This window comes from Camellia sinensis, chromosome 9 (assembly GCF_055761805.1).
Source record: "Camellia sinensis isolate YWXY chromosome 9, ASM5576180v1, whole genome shotgun sequence".
Classification (NCBI taxonomy): Eukaryota; Viridiplantae; Streptophyta; class Magnoliopsida; order Ericales; family Theaceae; genus Camellia; species Camellia sinensis.
Genome location: NC_138969.1, coordinates 131895790 through 131915777, shown reverse-complemented (window position 1 = coordinate 131915777; position 19988 = coordinate 131895790). Strand labels below are relative to the sequence as shown.

The 19988-nt window shown below is 35.1% G+C and overlaps 2 protein-coding genes across 3 annotated transcripts; both read right to left on the bottom strand.

The window, feature by feature from the left end:
• Positions 1–1368: 1368 nt before the first annotated feature.
• LOC114319729 (cyclic dof factor 4) lies at positions 1369–2158 on the bottom strand. Its single transcript, XM_028266785.2, has one exon. The coding sequence runs from the start codon at positions 2132–2134 to the stop codon at positions 1565–1567; it is 570 nt and encodes a 189-aa protein (XP_028122586.2). The 5' UTR covers positions 2135–2158; the 3' UTR covers positions 1369–1564.
• Positions 2159–8208: 6050 nt separating this feature from the next.
• Positions 8209–11572, bottom strand: LOC145799187 (AP2-like ethylene-responsive transcription factor CRL5). 2 transcript variants are annotated; one of them, XM_082888728.1, is made up of 8 exons: positions 11496–11572; positions 10293–10641; positions 9915–10003; positions 9757–9830; positions 9619–9669; positions 9388–9464; positions 9107–9163; positions 8209–8514 (listed from the first exon to the last, which is right to left on the bottom strand). In XM_082888728.1, the coding sequence occupies exons 3-8, from the start codon at positions 9990–9992 to the stop codon at positions 8489–8491; spliced, it is 363 nt and encodes a 120-aa protein (XP_082744854.1). In that variant the 5' UTR covers positions 9993–10003; positions 10293–10641; positions 11496–11572; the 3' UTR covers positions 8209–8488. The 2 variants fall into 2 exon arrangements, with proteins under 2 accessions (XP_082744854.1, XP_082744855.1); XM_082888729.1 differs by lacking the exon at positions 8209–8514 and adding an exon at positions 8566–8897.
• Positions 11573–19988: the final 8416 nt, after the last annotated feature.

Here is a 19988-nt window from a genome sequence, read left to right as displayed (position 1 = left end):
AATGTGTACATATATATACATGATTAAGAAAACACGAAAATACCCAACTAGGCTCTGATACCAATGTAAATCAGCAGTATAATGCAGCGGAATAAAAATTATGGTCATACCTTTCCTGCAGAGTCTGAATAGAAAAGATTTCGTGGGTAAATCACATGCTTCCTGAATCTGATCAGTCAACCCAGCAGTAGGGTAATATTACAACAGTGAATATCACCCACACAAATCACAGTGCAAACGGCTTTGATCGTTGTTTTTGGGAGAAATCAGAATATGAGAAATTTCTGTGTGTTTTAGACTTGACAGGAGGGTCTCAATTTATACATGTATAGGGGAGAGAGGAAAAGCCTCCAGCCTTTATGGCTGGTCATTAATGCACCATTAACCTCTGCAATAAAGGCAGGAGTTACAAACTCCATTAATGCAGGAGTTACAAACCCCATTAATGCAGGAGTTACAGTTATAAATTCAAAGCATTGAAATGGTCATGCCACATGGGCGCCCATTTCTAACAACATCAATTTTAATTAGTTATTTAGCGTTGTATTTGGATCGTGGATGTAGATAGCTATTTAGAAATAAAAAGAAAAATGAATAAAAAATTTAGTTTATATTTCATTCATATTTTATTTATTTTTTTCTATTCTATTTATAAATTTCTATATAAATTTATAATTAAAAGACAACGTAAAAATTAGTGTTTTAAGTGTCATTTGATAATTGACATGAAACATTGCTCCAAAAGGGAATAACCAGCTTTTCTCTTTTTTCATGTTTTCCAATTATTGATAATTTGGTATTCTTGTTATTATGGCTGCACTATTTCATGCTTTCCCTTTCTATGAGACTTTGCTTAGTAATAGCAAATTGAGAACTAGGAAGGTCCAGAGAGATGCCAAAGGGAAAGCCTATGGTGAGCAAACAGTTACATATCCCTCTATGATCTATCACCTCATCGTATGCTTACTAAATAATATAGGTGAAGTTTACTTCAAATATAGGAAAAGAGCGAAAGAAAATAGTTACATATCCCTCTATAATCTAAACACACCACTTATGAGATAAGCTCTATAATTTTGAACACACCACCTATGAGATAAGCCAGACTTAGCAAAAAAAATTAGCCTTTAGGATCGCTTCTATAATTGGATAACTAGCACTTAATTCGGTCTTCAATAACTGTAATTAGAGGTTGCTCAATGATTAAGTCATTATAGTTATTGCCTAAACTCCGTAAGAAAATTTCAAAAAATTAATATTATCCAAAGTCTCAACTTTTTAAAAATTAAATAATATTTCAATTTATTATTTAGTTGAGTTGAGGCCTTCAAAAAAATCTGGGCTGCTACTGATTTTAACACCAGGTTCTATCCTTGAGAGATTATGATCATCAGATAGATTGATTTCAATATCTTGAGACAACTACATAAAATCATTGATCAACTTTCAATTAAACTTGAGGCAGCTCCTATATATATACACCACCACTAGATCATTACCAATATATAATCATAATATATTAAATTATTAGACACTGAAGGACATAGAATAGAAGAGAAGAAGATCAACAACTTTGACCATCTACGGTGCTCCTCCGCCTCTTCGCCGGAAAAATACGGTGGAAACCACCGTGTGACGCTGCAGCCGCCAATTGCCACTCCACCACCACCCCATCAAAATCAAATTGTTTCATTTCAGAAGAATCAAAGAAGCAACTCTCCGAGAAGCCGGAGATTCCCCGGCACGGTGGCTTAGTCTTCCGACGACCGGCTCCAACGGGGACGTTCCGGAGGGCCCCACCAGCCGTCCAATACCTCTGGCAGCCCTTACAAAAGTACCTTGGTTGATTAACGTTGTAGTTGTTGAAGTAACAAAACTTTGTTTCCATGCTTTTGCACCTAGGGCATGGTATGATCTTGTCTGGCCTCTTTTCTAATGTTTGATCATCATGAGCTTTGTTTGGCTCATCATCCTTTGATTCTCGCACTTGCACTGCAATTGTTGCACCAAATAGTTTGATGCCTTCATGACCATCATGGACATCAGCCATGAGAGAGAGAGAGAGAGAGAGAGAGAGAGAGAGAGAGTGTTGATGGTGTGTATGTATGTAGAGGTCAATGAGGTGCTTATACATATAGGGGTGTGTATATATGTATTTATAAGTGAGAAATAGAATAATGAAGTGCATTAATAAAAGGAGAAATTATAATTCAGTACATATTTTTCAAATAAAGGATAAAATTTATCAATTTTAATAATTAAAATTAATTAATTAATTTTTTTTATTTTATAATTTTGTAATTTATTTTTGGTCTTTCCACCTATTCACAATTTTCCCTTAATAAAAAACCCTAGAAGACATGGAAAAAATTGAAAAATGCTATAAACTCATTTTTTTAGTTCATAATTTATTCTAAATGTATATATGTGGTAAATTGGTGAAGTGTGACTTCTATGAATAAAATAAATTTCAACCATTAATTCTTTTTTCTGAATAAATTCTAGGTTGGATTAGCGTAGTCAGAAAAAATTTGTTGAATAAGCCTTCCTTTGGCAAAATAGTTAAAAATATTTTAACCTACTAAAAGTTAAAATCAGTTAAAAAATTAATAAGATAAAATGTTACATGTAAATTATAATCATTTTATTTTTTCATTGATAAACTTATAAAAAAAATTAAAAATTTATCTCAAACAAATTTTTTAAAATCAAATTAAAATAATTAAAATATTATAAAATCATACCCTTTTTTTTTTTTTTCAAACGAAGCCCGAGTGTGTACGGGAATTGCTAGCAAGAGGATGGCGTAAAAATGATAATGTTAGGAATATAAAATTTTATATTAAATAAATAATTAAATATGTTACATAGAGATATTTAATTTTATAATCTCACACCATATAAAATGTTTGTTTATTTATTTAATAAAAAATTTACGACTTAAAACATTTTCCGCTTAAAAAAGTTGATGCTGGAGCTTTTTGTCCACATCATTACACCACGTCATCAAGTGAGAGTTGAAAGCCTTTCTGGCGTGGATTCCAAAACATTGGATTGGATTGGATCTGTTCACATAAACAGATTTAAAATTAAAGTCTAAGTTTGACAAGTTTAGAATAAGTTAAAAAATTAAAAAGTTAATCACAAAGTTTAAAAGTTAATATTATTCATCAAAAGTTAATAATTACAGTTGTACAACTCTCAATTTTAATTTTCTCTTATAAATCAATTTTTATAATTTTTTATTACATATTTTTCTATAAAAAGTCAAGAAATTAATCCAAACATCTATATTTTTTTCCTTAATTTTTTGATTCAAAAAAATAAAAAGTACACTTATTTAGCACATTCCAAACAACCTCTAAATTTTATAAAAATATTTAAAAGAGTTAGTTATTACACGCGGATGGATAGAGAAATTGAAAAGAGATGTACTTTAAAAGCATTTTCTTTCTTTTTTTTTTTTCTCTGTGTTTTTTTTTTTTTTTTTTTTCGTTTTTAGCTAAGAAGAAAATTTTTAGTCTGATTTTAGATTTACTTTTTTAGAGTAGTTGATATATTGGCCCTCTTTTTTTTTAGCTAAGAAGAAAATTTTTAGTATGATTTTTTATACTTTTTTAGAGTTGTTGATATATAGGCCCTTTTGAGAAACTGGTAGAAAGTTTTAATTTTTTAATTTTTTTAGGTCATATTATCTCTATATTTTTTTACACAAAAAAGTAAAAAAAGTCATAAAAAATTAAAAAAAATTAATTTTTTATCAACTTTTTAATACACCACATAATATAGATGATTAGTTTAATGATTAAGAAAAAAATATAAAAAAATTTATTTTAAATATTCTAATAGATTGCTATATTATTAGGTTTAAAAGTAACTCAAACTTTTTGACTAGAATAGTAGTATTAATTATTTTTACAAAGGTATTTCAAATCTATCATGATAAATTTTTTTAATATAATTTAAAATCCTTAAAACGAAACTATCATACTTAAATGTGAATTATTCTCGTTGTTTTCTCTTCTAATGATTAATTCTCAATTCATGTACTTCAAATATATATACAAACAGAGCCTAAGGTTGTATTTTATATCTGTTTCCAATCAACAAAAAGAAAGAGAGAAATATTATTAAAAGAACAAAGACATATTGCATTATTGTAGGTCCAACTGTCGGATTGTAATTTTTTATATTGCAAATGTTTCTATCAATTGATAAATAAAAATAAAAATAAAATTACTAAGAATAATGTTATATAAACAAAATTAGAATTTTTTTGATTTACAAACTAAAGTGATATTGAGTTATTCATATCAATTCACTTCAATAAATTTCATTTTTTAATATTAAGATTTTATTAAATCACATCACGCCAATTTATAAAAAATATATATTTGTATAGAATTATTTCAAAACTAACCATAAAATAATCAAATATAAACGGTATGTTTGGTAACGTTTACGTTTTCATTTTATATTTACAAAAATTTTATAAACTGATTTTTGTTTATTTTTTGTTTATTTTTAGAAAAACATAAACTATAAACACGTTTGGTAATTGACAAAATATTTAAAAAAATTTAAAAATATAAAAAAGAGTGAGAAATGGCAAGTGGCGGTGGAAGACGGTGGTGGAAAGTGGTGACGGTGGGTGGTGGGTAGCTGGTGGTGGTGGGTGGTGGCGGGTGGGTGGTGGTGGTCGATGGGTGGGTGACGGTGGCGAGTGGTGGGTGGTAGCGTGTGAGTGGTGGTGGTGGTGGCGAGGGGTGGTGGGTGGTGGTGGCAGGTGGGTGGCGGATGGCGGGTGGTGGTGGGTGGGTGATGGTGGCGGGTGGCGGCAGGTGGGTGGTAGGTGGTGATGGTGGGTGGGTGGGTGACGGTGGCGAGTGGTGGGTGGTGGGGGTAGTGGCGGCAAGTGGTGGTGGTAGGTGGGTGGCGGATGGCAGATGGTGGCGGGTGGGTGGTGGTGACAGGTAGGTGGCGGGTGGTGGTGATAGATGGGTGAGTGACGGTGGCGGATGGTGGGTGGTAGCGAGTGGGTGGTGGTGGTGGCGTGTGGTGGGTGGTGGTGGCAGGTGGATGGCGGATGGGGGGTGGTGGTGGATGGTGGCGTGTGGGTGGTGATAGTGGGTGGGTGGGTGACGGTGGCGGGTGGTAACGAGTGAGTGGTGGTGGTGGTAGTAGCAGGTGGGTGGCGGATGGCGGATGGCGGGTGGTGGTGGGTAGTGGCGGTTGGTAGTGGTGGTGGTGGGTGGGTGGGTGACGGTGGCGGGTGGTAGGTGGTAGCGAGTGGGTGGTGGTGGTGGTGTTGGTAGTGGGTGGTAGGTGGCGGGTGGCGGGTGGGTGATGGTGGTGGTGGTGGTGGTGGGTAGTGGTAGCGGGTAGGTAGCAGGTGGCTGCTGGTGGTGGGTGGCTGGTGGTGGCAGGTGGGTTGTGAGTGGTGGTGGCAAGTAGGTGGCGAGTGGTGGTGGTGACGGGCGGTGGATGGTGGTGGCAGGTGGTGAGTGGTGGTGGCAGGTGGTGGGGGGTGGGTGATCGGTGGTGGGTGATGGTGACGGAAGACGGTGATGGAAAATGGTGGCGGGTGGTGGCTATTGTTGGGTGATAAAAAAAAAAAACTCAAAACTCAAAACGAAAACATATTTTTTGTATTTTCATTTTTCGGCCAAATTTATAAACCGAGACTACTAATTTATAAATCAAAAATTATTTTAAAAAAAGGAATCAATTATTTGCATTCGTTGTGAGTATTGTTCACATCTCATTAACTTTAAATATATATCATATACTCACTTTTAAATTAAAATTTCAAATAAATTTTTTTAATTTATAATATTTTTGTTTATAGAATTGTCATTGATTCCAAAAACTAGGTGGGTTGCGTAGCAAAGGAGATTGAAAGTGGGCGCATAAAGAGATAAAGTTAAAAACACCTTTTTATTTGAAAAGTCTTTAATGTGTACCATTTTGCTTTTGTCAATGGATATATCAAAGATTAAAAGATTACATCGCCACATCATAGTCGTGTTTTTAATCGTAATGTTGAAGCTCCTTCACTTTCAGGCAATAGTGCACTTCATTACATTAAGAAAAGAGCTTAAAATACTATTTTTTTAGTGATATTTAGACACATACATTTAGATTTAGTTCATTAATTATAAATATGAGAATAATTATATTAAATTAAATAATATTAATTCTTAGTAATATTAGATATATATTTATATATCCCACTGTTCGATCTGCTATTGCTCTGTTTGCTTTGTTGTTGATAGTTCATGGTTGTGTAGATAGTTCATGGTTCTCTCTATTTGCTCTGTTTGTTTTGCTGGAGGTTGTTGCTTGCTAGTTGGTTCTGCTGGAGGTTTGTGGCAGCCTATTTTGTTCTGCTGCTGGTGGTCTTTGTGGTTGCCTTTTGTTTTCTGGTTTTTCTCCCTTTCCTTCTTGTTGGTCTCTCACCAACTGGAGCTTGGAGCTTTTGCTAACTCCAAGCTCCTTTTTATTGATGTTATCTTTCATACTTTGTATGTTTCCATCAATAAAGATTTTGTTTTGCCGATAAAAAAAAAATCTCACTGTTCGATCTAGTGTTAGTATTGAGTTACAAATATAAAAATAGTTATATCAAGTTAGACAAATATAATTCAAAAGAGAAAAGTTAGGGATGATGAAATTTTTTTCATGAAAATGATCATGAAAAAGTTATGATCTTTAGATTACCTTAATTAGTATGTGGTACTTTATTTTAAGTGTAATCTGAGGGTCACAAAACTTTCATGATTATTTTCATGAAATGTTTTTTTATGATATCCAGCATTGCTGAACTCAAAAACATAGCTAGAAGTCTAACAACTACTACGAAAAATAGACAATAAAAAAAGAAATAAATAATTTAATACAATCCCATGATTAGGGAGAAATAATTAATATTGCCTTTGATATGGGTTGACTTTTTAAGCTTTTGAAATGAACAAGAGTGACCAATTGAGACAACAAGAAAAGAAAGAAATAATTTAATACAACCCCATGATTATGGAGAAATAATCAATATTGCCTTTGATAAAGATTGACTTCTTGACTTTTTGAAATGAACAAGAGTGACCAATTGAGGTAGTTCAATTGCTTGGACATCATAATAAGGAGTATAATTTTTGAGATTGTGATTAGCAATGTGGAATTTATTTTTCAAAATGAAAATTAAAAAAAAATATATATATATTCAATAGTACTTGAGCATTAACTCTTTTATATATGGATTTTGCTAACATGAGTTCTTAGAACACATACTAAACTGACTTATAGAGATTATAAATTCTTTATTACATGTATTATTTATACAAAATATGTAACATTTTAAATTTCTAGTATATACCTTAAAAACACATGTTCAATAAGGTTGCGCAAAAAGATATAGGATGTGACAATCTTATTTTCTACATAGGTGATCAAGGTGGGACAAGTTAATTCCATCTATACGTGACTACTATTCTTATTTGATGGTATTAGTAAATAGACGATTCATGGGCCAGATGAGATGGTGATGGTCTGGACTTTTGAGATGACGAGTTGAGCCCCCTCAAACAAACCCTTGAGAACTCACCGCTGTGTGTCTTTCTCAAAAGCTCTTCGACAATCAAGTTAAATTAGGCTTAAAAAAAGAAAAAAATCTGATGAAGAGTAAGAGTAGAATAGATACATTTACAGTGTGTTAGATGCATACTCCTTGGTTGATGCTCTTCTCAAGGGCCCTCCGAAGATCAACTTAGAATCAGGCTTGAAAAAAAAGAAGACAAAGAATAAGAATATAATAGATAGATACACTGCTGGAAATTAGAGTTTTAGAGGCGTTTAAAAAACGCCGCTATAGCTCTTAAAAACGCTGTTAAATCCTTGTGCGGCGTTTATCACCAAACGTCGAAGATGCGGCCGTCGCTATAACTCTATGGCGCTCTAGAAACGTCGCTATATTGCTATAGGCGGCGTTTTAAAAAAACGCCGCTAAAAGTTCTTCTAACGGTTACATGACGTCACCATTCTATTTAGCGACGTTTTTAAAACGCCACCGTATCTGTTTTTCAAAACTCCAACTGTTGGTATGCTATTTAGCGACGTTTTTAGAGACGCCGTGATAGCCCCTTTCTTTTTTTTTTAAATTGTGCTAATTTTACGTTATTGAACTAAAAAAATACCTATAAAAAAACTAAAAAATAGCGATAAATTTTTCGTAGTCAGCCATATTCAATATAAGCACAGGCCCATAAGAACCAAATTGTAGATGGAAACAACCAAAGTGTCCATTTGCCACTGGCTAACAATACCAAACCAGTGGCTCAAAAGCCATCTTTAAGCAAGCATTAGTGTCTACAGGTCTATCTATGGTTCTATCCACAGGTCTATCTATGGTTCTATCCACTTCCACTACAAAAACATTAGAGACTGTATGCTCTTCTTGAACTCATAAAGAGTAGTAGTTCACAACTGCGACGAGTCAACTGCTCAGGATACATACTATTCCTGCAAAAACAGGTCAAACCAATTTCAATTATAGAGATCATATGTAACATATCTAAAGCTGTTATAGAAAATAGATTTAACAAAAGTCAACCCTTCTTGATTCAACACAGTTCTTCATCCAACAAATCAAATTTAGTTGGTGAATGAAGCAACTTGTGATTCTACTATATTTTAGGTAAGCATCAAGATTTTTCTTTTAATATTTCTCGTAAAAAAAAATCCATTAATATACAGTAGCCTCTGGGCCTTGAGTTGAGGACAAATCAATGGTGACCACAGTTCAATTTTCATGTGGGATGATTGAAATCCTGTATTGTGGTTTGGGTTCTTGACCAATTTAATGGGTATGTTTGATGAGGGAAAGAGCCATTAGGCTGAAATACCTGGAATTTACAACCAATTTTAGAAAAAAACATCACAATAGATAAAAGAAATTGATTTTACAAGTTTCTATACTCACATCTTTTGACAAGAGACTATCCATGTTAAATTCCAACCTTGGATTCACAGAAGCTAACTTCATTGACAGAAACTACAAAATACAAAATGAATACACAATACCCATTAAGTCAAAGTTAGTGACAGCACTAACCCCGTGAAATTTTTATTGCTGCTACGTCATAGGCCTCAGCAGCTTCCTCTTGGGTGCCTGAAAATTGCAGTTAAATCAGAACCAGATCGAAATGAAATCAAAACCAGTACAAGAACAGAAAGCCACAGATTGCATTTAAATAGTTGCATTTTTTTAGCAAATTATGTAGCAAAACCACTAATGTCTTGGCAGAATTTGAAATGAGAAGATTTTTTAGCAATTAGATGTCTACGGGAAAAAGTTTTTGCCCAAATAAATTGAGAAGATACAAAGGAACTCACTAAATGTCCCTAGATAAAGGTCCTTGTTTCCTGCAACTCTGCTTATCCGAGCTTGCCAGCGTCCATGTTGATGATGTCTGTTGAAGATTACATCAGAATTAGAGACCCATAAAGAAGGGCATGGTCTGGGAACGACGAGATGTACATCAAATATACTTCTACTTATAATTAAAGGAAGCGTGCCAATAAAAATTATAGATTAACAGATGTATGTGCAAAAAATAGTAAGACCTTGTGACTCCTCTGTACATTGAAGCACCCCTTGAGAAGCCACTGCTTTTTCTGCAAAGATCAATATATTAGAGATAAAAACACATCAAACAAAGAAAACAAACATTGTTGTCTAATATACAAGGGGAGAGACTATACCTTCTTAAGTGAGCAACATATTCTTGTCTGGTCATGTTCTTCATATGTTCAAGTTCTTGTTGATAGTTTTCCAGCTAAATCATCAATATACAGAGTCCCATGTCAGTTACAAAACAATTGTTAGATGAAATAAGCTGATGAGAGGGTCAGAGAACCACCGGAAAATTGATATGAGTCGAAGGGCCCCAATACTTGAGTGCAGCTAAATCATAAGCTCTTGCAGCCTTTGTTTCCATATCATAACCCCCTGAAAATTAGTATTTGGCAATCATGAATTTGTGGATCGTTTTTGGGTAATTTATGTAAATCTTGTATTTTTGTATATGCATGTGATTTATAATTCTCATGCATTTATTCTTTTCTGTTTTTCTGTGAGCCAATCCTGGTTAGATGTGACTAATTCCTAACAGGATAATGAGTGATGTAGGAAGAAGGGTATGCATTTTGTATAATAAAATAAAAAGATAGACAGATGCAATAACAAAGAACATCTAGCATATTACAGAAAAGAGATGGAAGGAGATTAAAGAACTAACCTTGTGACACCTCTATACTGTGAAGTCCTCTGTCCAAATGTATCAATGGACTTCCTATGGACAACCTGCTTCTGATCAAGCTTCTCAGACCCTCTTTTCTTTCCCTCCATGGCTACACACTCAGTAACAGTGGGTGAGATCTGCTGTGAACCAGTAACACAGCTTGATTGGGAGCCAGGGCTCATTGACAAGCTCAGTGACTGCAAATCTCTATACCCCAATGCACTCACAGACCCAGATTCAACCCCATTGTCCAATGCATGACTTGCAGGGTAATAATTCCTTGAAACCCAGTTCTTCATCACAGAGAAATCATCTTCTACCATGTTTGGGAGCTGGAGATTGCAATCTGAAACCTGGGCCTCCTTAGTCCCCTCCTTGAACGGTGTTTGGTATGCCTCAGGGTAATAATTTCATTGTTTTCCTCAAAAAACTTTAAATGTCATTATTTCAATAACAATATATTCTATCATTTTCCATAGAACTCAGAGATTCCCTCTAAAACAATTAAAAACAGAGTCATTAACAAAACTAGACAGTTAATTTGAATGTTATTTTGGGGTGTGGTTTTCATTTGCAACCACCATACCTATACCTTCACCATTTGCCAAATTTTGTGGGTTTGTTGTGAATATTGTTCTGCTGTTCTGGTGACTGCATCTCCTAACTGGTCTTCTGATTTTTGATGATACAAAAAATGCACAAATATGATAATGGCCTCCAAAAACTTATTTCACATTTTTTATTCTCCTTTTACAAGTCCACAAAAAGTGTTACACGAAGTTCTTGGTAATTCCTAGTTTCCTGTCCTCTACACTACATGATTACAGTAAAACATACAGACAGACCCAAACTTTCAGACTAACATTTTTCAACATACAAAACCCAAAATTCATGAGAAAAGAGGCTTTAAACGTGCAGAGACAATGAAAACATACCAATTGTGAGCACAACACTTAAACATACAACACAAATCTGACTAATTGTAAGTTATATAGAGTTGACCAATTCAGATGAATTGAGACTAGCATTTAAAAAGTTCAGGCCAGCCTGGCCCAATAAGCCTAATTATCAATTCAAAGCCCTTAAAAATGTGGGCTAGATTAGGCAGGCCACCAAAACAGTGCCACCCGTATGCAGGATGTGTATTTCTCTAGTAAATGCTGGAAAAGTTCCTATAGAGAGGAGTACATAGTTAATTACCAGCTAGTTGTCACAGTAGTAATGAAGAATTGTGATTCGTTGGTGTCTGCTCCTCCATTTGCCATGGATATTACTCCTGTAATAAGAAAGGGAAAAAAAATTAAATCAAAATTCTTGTGGCAAACTTGATAACCTAGAGTTTAGATAAGGTACTTGCGAGGGGAATGATCCTATGGAATTTGCTCCCTTTGTAATGGAGAGGCTTCCCACAATATAACAAAATAAGATTGAGGAACAACAAATCTGTATTGATGCAATTCAAATTCTAGCTGTCAATCCATAATTAGTACTTTTCTACATCTGAATTGACAAACTCAGAACTAGATAAATGATAAATACATACCATTTGGTATATCCTTAAGCTGTGTGCCTTGACCCTGCTGTTTACCAGGACTTCACCCTGGTAAACCGACGTAGTAAACTTCAACATCTGGCAACTCATTTTAACTTCAATTGACGAATCAAATTATGCTATTTAGCTATGTAAAAGTTCCCTGTAAAACTCTTGATTAAGTAAACAATTTTTTTCAAAAAAAAAAAAGAAAAAAAGAAAGAGTTATTGGATAAGAAGTCTAGAAGGAGAAAGCCACCAGTCCTGCAGACAAAGGGTTAATTACACTTTTATCTCCCCTCAACTATCAATGAATATTGTTTTACCACATCAACTTCAATACTGCACATTGAGAACCATTAACTATGAAAAATGGTACAAATACCCTTCTTTTGGAAGGGTGGAAGTGAAGCAATTTTTATAGTTGAGGGATCCAAATGTATGGTTTTAAAGTTATGGGGGTAAAGTAATATTCAGTGATAGATCAGGGGGAAAAAGTGTAAAGAAGACTGATAGAAGCAATATCTAGTCCTTCATGCCATCTGTCTACAAGTAATTTTCCACGAGGACTTCACACTAGCACTCCTTTTGGTAATACGCCAAACAATTAGGTAGCCCAACTGAAAAACTAAGTCCTTTTATGATACATGTGAAATCTCCTTCTGAACAAAAAGGTCCACACAGTATCCTACTTTCCCACAATGACCTGTTTTGAGTCTTTCAGACTTCTTCCAGTTACTAGGAAAGCAGTTATAACTGTCATGGTGTCTAACCATGTCTCCCAAATAACAGTGGGTGTTTTACTCGTGTATCGTGTGGTGGTAGCATTTTGCATCATCAAATTATTCCTTTTAGAATTTCCATTTATTTTTTTATTTGTTTTCCCTCGTCTCTTAAAAAGATTGTATCCCTGTCAGGTTTTGACAATAACAGTATTATTAGTGCAATTAACCCAAAAGATGGAAGAAAGTATTAACGTGCTAAAAAATTTTCAAGTAAAACCACATAGAGAGACAGTACCCAAACAAAATGCCTGATTCCAAGCCGTAAATAATTTCCTCAACAACTTCAGATTGCATCTGCAAGGAAAAAGCACATCACAACATAAAAGGGGAAATCCCAAGCTGACACTTTGTAGTTTGATAAAACAATACATAATATTAGGAAGAAAAAAAATACCATCTCTTGTTCTCTTCGGTGACGTCTGTAGATGCGAAGCCATCCGTTAAGTAGTACCTACAGTCACGAGATTTCTGTTAATGCCTGAATCATATCGACAAATTTAAGAAACAATTTCTTTAACAAAACCCTAATAGCAGTGATAAGACAAACAAAATATAGCACTGGTGGAAAACCATACAGCATAAATATATTACACAAATAGGAAAAGAAAGGCAGTAACAATCTAGAAAACTAAATCAGTGACAGAAACAGGGAATTCACAATCTACTGCATCTTCCAGCAAATCAGCCCATTCAGAGCCAAAAAAAATAAGGCTCAAAATAGAAGGGATTACTATATTTTTGTAACATCAATTGTGACTCTTCCATAATATTACAGCTAGATTAATACTACTACAACTTTGCTTTTTTTGAGTTTCTCATAATATACAGATGTAACTTTATTAAAAATTAAAAATGCTTGAAGCCAACAATGAGACTCTTTATTTATCACACAGACAACAGGACGAGCCCTTGCATTATCTCTAATCTTGTTTTAATTCTTTTTTCATAAAATGCACTGAAGACCTTTAATTAACTTCCTGATTACCAAAAAAATCAAAATTCTGTGAGTAATTAATATAAGAAAAAAACAAAATTAACAAAGAATTATTTGCAAGAAAGAGTAGATGGACAATAATAACATTCAATTGAATCAAAGTCTTATAGTACATAATAGAGAAACTGCAGAGAGACTAAACTCAAATAAATGAAGAAATTAATCATGAAATTACATACTGGAATTTAAAAAAATATTACACTAATTGTTTTTTTGGGAGCCCGGACGACATCCTTAGAACCACTCACATTTAAACAAACCCACATTTACGTATTAGAAATTCTTACATCTAATTTACACAACAATTAACAAGTAACAATCCCCCCCCCCCTAATTAAAAAGTCCCCCAATTAACACCATTCATCATCGACATAAAAAATTTAAAAAAAAAATAAAAGAAAGAAAGAATGAAGGAAGGCAGGAACGAACGATATGGCAGATGCAAAAACGTGAGCTTGATCTTGAGACGATCTACAGCTTTATTTTTCCACGAACACATGATGGTGTTAATTTTCCAAAACGACATTGATTGATGGATATGGATGCCCAAATGAATCAATGATTAAGTTGGGATCTGGTGTTGATCTTTCCGATTCCATCGTCGAAGTTCTGAGAATAAGTAACGGAGTCGTACCTGAAGGTTTGAGGGAGGTTATGATGAGGGCGGACTAGAAGCTTTCTGAGCTTGTAGAAGACGTGTCTCTAGCTACCCTTGCTGTGGCAGCCCAGAACAGCAGTCTCTTGTTTGTTCATCTCCAGATCTCTGGCGAAGGTGGGCTTTCTGGAGAGGATCCAACCGCATCCTCAATCCCACCATTTCCTGATCCAACCGCATCCCCAAACCTAGCAAATCTATATCAGAAAACCCTAACCTTGAGCCCTAGATCGATTTAGATCATAGGGATTCGAACAATCACGGAGAGATACGCTCAAATCACGAGTAGAACAAGATTTTTCAGATCAAACAACTGAAGAATTGATGGAGATCGAAGATCCGACGCCTCGAAGATCCGATGCCTCGATTTCTCTCTCTTTCTGAAGTCACGCCTCTGTTCAATCTGAATAGAAGAATGTCATAGCCTTGAGTTGAGCCACTGTTTAAAAGAAATACCGGGGCACAAAACGAGAGATGGTTTAGTTTAATTTTTTTGGGATTTGAAAAATCTGGACAATTTCACGACGTTTTTGAAAAACGTCATAAAAAAAACGTCACTGTATGTCCTTTTTCTTGTAGTGATACCTTTACAATGTGATTAGATGTGTATATACATATAGAGCTTACCTCTCATGGGTACTCTCTACGTGAGAAGAATAATCTTACTAGCCTCTCCTCTAATCAGAGTGTTGTTACGTCCCTAATCTGCCCCTAAAAGTTAGAGAGGTGACTGACCAGTACTATTAGATTACCAAAATCCTGTCCTAACAAAACCCGAAATATTTAATAATTAAATAGAGCCTTAAGCAAAAGCATTCTAATAACAATTAATAAGTCCATTGAGTAATGCATAAATAACATGGACAAAACACATATGTAGCATTACATAAACTTAACTTTATTTACAATAGGTACCAAAGTACAAACATTCACACTTACAAGTGCAAAAGTCATAGACTCTTCCAAAACTTTTCAAAAGGTAACATAAACTTAAGCCTCAACTTGGAGGCATGTTCAATGATAGACTTCTCAAAAGGGTCTTCAAAAGCATAACTCTAAGGTTGCTCCTCTTGCAGATCATCTACATACATATAGGAAAAGGGGGTGAGCTAAACCCCAATGCATAGTATCAGAGTAAAGTGGCTAATGAATGAGTTCCAACCATTCTCAAAACATTCTCAACATTTTCATAATACTTTTCAAAGATAATAAAAGAGCTTTGTACATTTAGAAATCAAACACAATATGTGGTATATCTAATAGAGCATAACAGAATGACCATTATAGGTTGTGAACCGAACAGAACAACCATATTAGGTTGTGAACAAAACAAGTCACATATATGCGTCCCCTAATGGCTAGGGCTCACTAAAGGATGCCACAATAGATTAAACAAAATATGGAATACTCATTCATTCAGAATAAAATATAGTTTCATAAAACATTTAATATCATAGTATATTCAAAACAATTTATACGAAAATAACTTTACAAAGGCGTTACACAATCATTGACAATGTGTAATAATAAATTGAACTTAACTTTTCTTTTCTAATTAACATGATTATATTGATTTTAGCTCTAATTAATTCCTAAGTAGACTTAATACAAGTATAGGGATGTTTGGAGAGAGAAAAATAAGCAAAAGGCAAGTTTTAAGCTTGTTAAACCAATAATTCAGGCCTGTAACAAAATATTGGATTCCCTCCATGATCGCTTGAGTAGTCATTCTACTGCTCAAGCAGCTTTCGACTGCTTTGTTTCGAAAATCAGCAAGTTTAAGCTCCCAACTCTCAATTTCTAAGCTAGGGTCCATGCATGACTTAAACAAAAACATGTAAATTCATTATTAAACATAAAAATGTGATCAATCTTCAAATCATTTGTATCACACCTCAATTAATTTCAAAATTAAACTCAAAATTTTCATGAATGTTATGATTTTCAAAACTTTCTTCTTCACCTCCAAAACATGAAATTAAAGTGTCAAAATCCTTGGAAATCTATGATGTTGTAGCTCGACTTTTCGCGCTCCTTTCGGAAAGAAGAATAAGCCCTACAGTATCGAACTCCAGCGGTTCTGAATCTGATCTCACAAGTGCAATGTGAAATAGATAAACACCAAAGAGTCCAAATCAGACAAATCTTTTGGAAAATCGATTTTGAATCAAAATACCAAAAATGGACTGTTTTGCCAGATACAGAGTCACCACCTAAATATTTTTAAAAAATTTAAAAAACCCATGACTCGTGCCAAAGGCCACGTGTCCGTCATCACCAAAATTGTCTCGGCTCGGGAACTTAGGTACGAGACGGGAAGGTCATGAATTGAGCACCCCCGCTCGCCCGATCAAAGATCTACCTCTACTAATCATGATGTGAATCTTATTTACATTATATGCTCTTGTTCCGGCTATTAGGCTAACATTACTATGTGATATGCACACAAGTATAGACTAATTTGCAAAAATTAGAACACTTGATCTCATGTCAGTTTTGAAAATTGTTTCGAATATGTTCTACTTGAAAAAGTGATCGCATATGTACATTACTCAAATTGTTCTAATTCAAGCAATTAGCCTTCATACATAGTCATTCAAACAGTATATCAATTAAGCACTTAGCCTCATGGTGAACATGCTGGATATGCCGATAATCATACTCATGCAATATGCTAAACCAAGTAAAGGCTCAGTTAGTACTCCAAGCCAAAATAAACAAAAGAGTTAGGAAAATAATGCATGATCCCAACTAATGCAACACATGCGATATGCAATTACTAGGCTCAACTACTAATATGGTATTTGAGTCAATTTGATAGCATGCGGCTTAAACACGTATTCAACGAAGTATTTAAACGGCAGTGCATTGTTAGAATGATGCACTAAGCCTTGATGCATTGCAAAACAAGTGGATGCAAATCATGAGAAATGCTAAATGAAACATGATGCTCTAATCTAGCCATCATAAGTAGGTAAATAAAAAGGAGAAAGACGTGGGGTCGGAATACATACACGTTATTACAACATTTACGCCCTTATGTAGGAGGATCCGAATAAACTAACTAGCTAGGCTAATTACTATTAATTGCAAATTGAACGAAATAATCAACTAAACTAGCTAATTAAATATTGCAACAAATTAACTAACTAATTCAACCAACTAATTAATTAATTACAAATCAAAACAACATGAATACATCATGAAAGAAGTGCTAAGCCAGCAATTCTAATTACTCCGTCTCGGGAAATGAGAAGTGCTCATGCATGCACGGATTTCCACCTGAAAAAGGCTACTGTTTTGCTGCCAGATACCTCTGTTGCACAGTAGAACATTTGCACTGTTTTTCACCTCAAAACCAACTCTGTTTTGCTAGAAAAGTACACTGCTTGGTTTTGCAAAGGTGGACAGCCGGTTAGAAGTGGTGGCCTACCGGCCACTAATGACTGGTTTTTCTTGCTGCAACAGAGAGCAAACAGAGCAAGCGCAGGGTATTCTCAAGGGTTTGTTTGCACAACTTACTCCTCCTTATCATCAAACAATTAAAAGGAGTGGTAAATTTGATTCACAAACCATCAGTAGATGCAATTTCATTGTATGATGGCTTATGAACCAAAATGTGCAAGTTTGATAAATGCAACAAATAAAACTCTCAAACCCCCTCCCTATCATGGATGATCAAGGGAAGTGGTTGACAATGACTCTTGAACCGTTTTCATCACTAATGAGTATGAAACGACTCAAAACTCAACGGTTCAATTAACGTTCGATTGAACCCAAACCAAGTTATTATCTTGTATCATTACCTTTCTATTTTAATTACCTTTCCATTCTTTAATAAATTAAGTCTAAAGGTGAGATTTAAGTCCTCTAATGGAAATAAGTATTAAACCAAGAGTTGTTTTAGACATGAGAGAAGTGTCATGCTGTTGGTAATGAACCCCCAAAGGGATTAAACCATTAACCATAAGACCTCAATCTCATGCTTTAAACAAGCAACTAGTTTGAACCAACTTTCAAAGCAAAGTAAAAGCCAAGAAAGGAGGGAGGTTGCAAAAATGATTAGGGGTGAAAACAAGTATGGAAAGCTATAAACAAATGCTTTAAAGCCTAAAACACCAAACCTATGAGGACAACTAAACTACAAGCATGCAAAACAAAGCATAAATGCAATGAATGCCTAAAATAGTCTAAAAATAGTCCTAAAACATGCTAGGATTAAGCTAACAATAGCTAGAATAATAAGCTAAAACATGGACCGTGTTAAACTAGTAAGCAAGACAAAAGGAGGAAAGGCTAACCCCTCCAATTTTGGACTTTAAAACATGTTTTTAGCCACTGAAATAACTCTGAAAATCAGTGTTTAAAGGCTTAAAAAAAAATATTGTAAATGTGGGAAACACAAGGGTAAAGGCTAGAGAAATAAGATGGAAAGAAGGTGAGCTAACCCTCCACCCTTTAAGGCCTTAAATTACAAGTTTCAGTCCAAAAATACACTATTTATACAGCCCAAAAACAGTGAAAAAACAGTAGGAAAATAAGCAACTAAAGCAGTGAAACAAGCAAAACCTTATACCTCTTAAAGAGAAGGATACTTTCAAGCAATAATTCAACACATACACACCCTCAAGAGCTCAAGATAGGCTCAAAAGTACCTCAGCTCAAAGATGGTAAGGTTTGGTTAAGAGTGTATAGGCAAAAGCTCAAGAAATTTCAAGAGAGAGGGAGAGAGAGAGAGAGAGAGAGAGAGAGAGAGAATTATAGAGAGAGAAAATTAATTTTGCTCTAATTTTTGTAACCCTAAAAAATGGAAGAGGAGGTCCTATATTTATAGAAAAATAGGCCACTCCCTCAGAAACATCCATCCATACATATGGGAGCAGATACAAACATCTGTGCAAATTGCTGGCATAACTGTCATAAAATATGTGTAAAACACACTTGTGGCTGGCAGGCCACACACTTGGCCGGCAAGGCACAAGGGTGGCCAGCAGCCAAAAGGGATGGCCGGCAGCTTACAAAAATGGGCTTGCAGGTCCCAAGTTTTTCAGGTTTGAAAGGCTGGGGTTTTGGTGCCAAAACAAGGCACAAGGTTTGTAGGGTTTTGAGGTTTAGAGCTGTGGCATTCCACTGAGGACTTTCGAGCACTTGACAAGCATATACATTCATCATTGAGTGTGCAAGTGATGGTGCCCAAATTGTAAGGGAGGTAAAAAATGGGGTGTCTACAGTTGTCCCTCTTTGGCAGAACTCGAAGTCATGAAATGACGTAAGTGAATGTCAAAGCCCGAAGACGATCCATTTCGACAAGGCTGTAAGACTTGGGCAAAACAAATAAGACAAAAAGTAAATGGTTGCGCTCGCAAGTTGCCTATGTATCCCTTTGCAAGGAATCAAACCAGCGTAGTTCAGGGGCAAGGAGCAAAACACATGTAGGAAAAATAACTTATCATCATGCAATGAAACAAAGCAATGCAACATAAATTAAAGCAAGATAAAATCAATATGTCTCATGCGATTGAGACAACAAAAGCCCGAACCAAACTACGTCCGACGTAGAAAGGATGTAAGATAATATAAGCCTAACTACGCCTCGCGTAGGAAGGGGGAAGGGTGACGTAACCATTGAGTGCACCCAAGGTCCCAACTGAGATCCTAATGCGTCTCACACGATAGGAGGAAAGGTGGTGTGAACAAACAGGCGCACCTGCCATTTTTAACCAAAAGT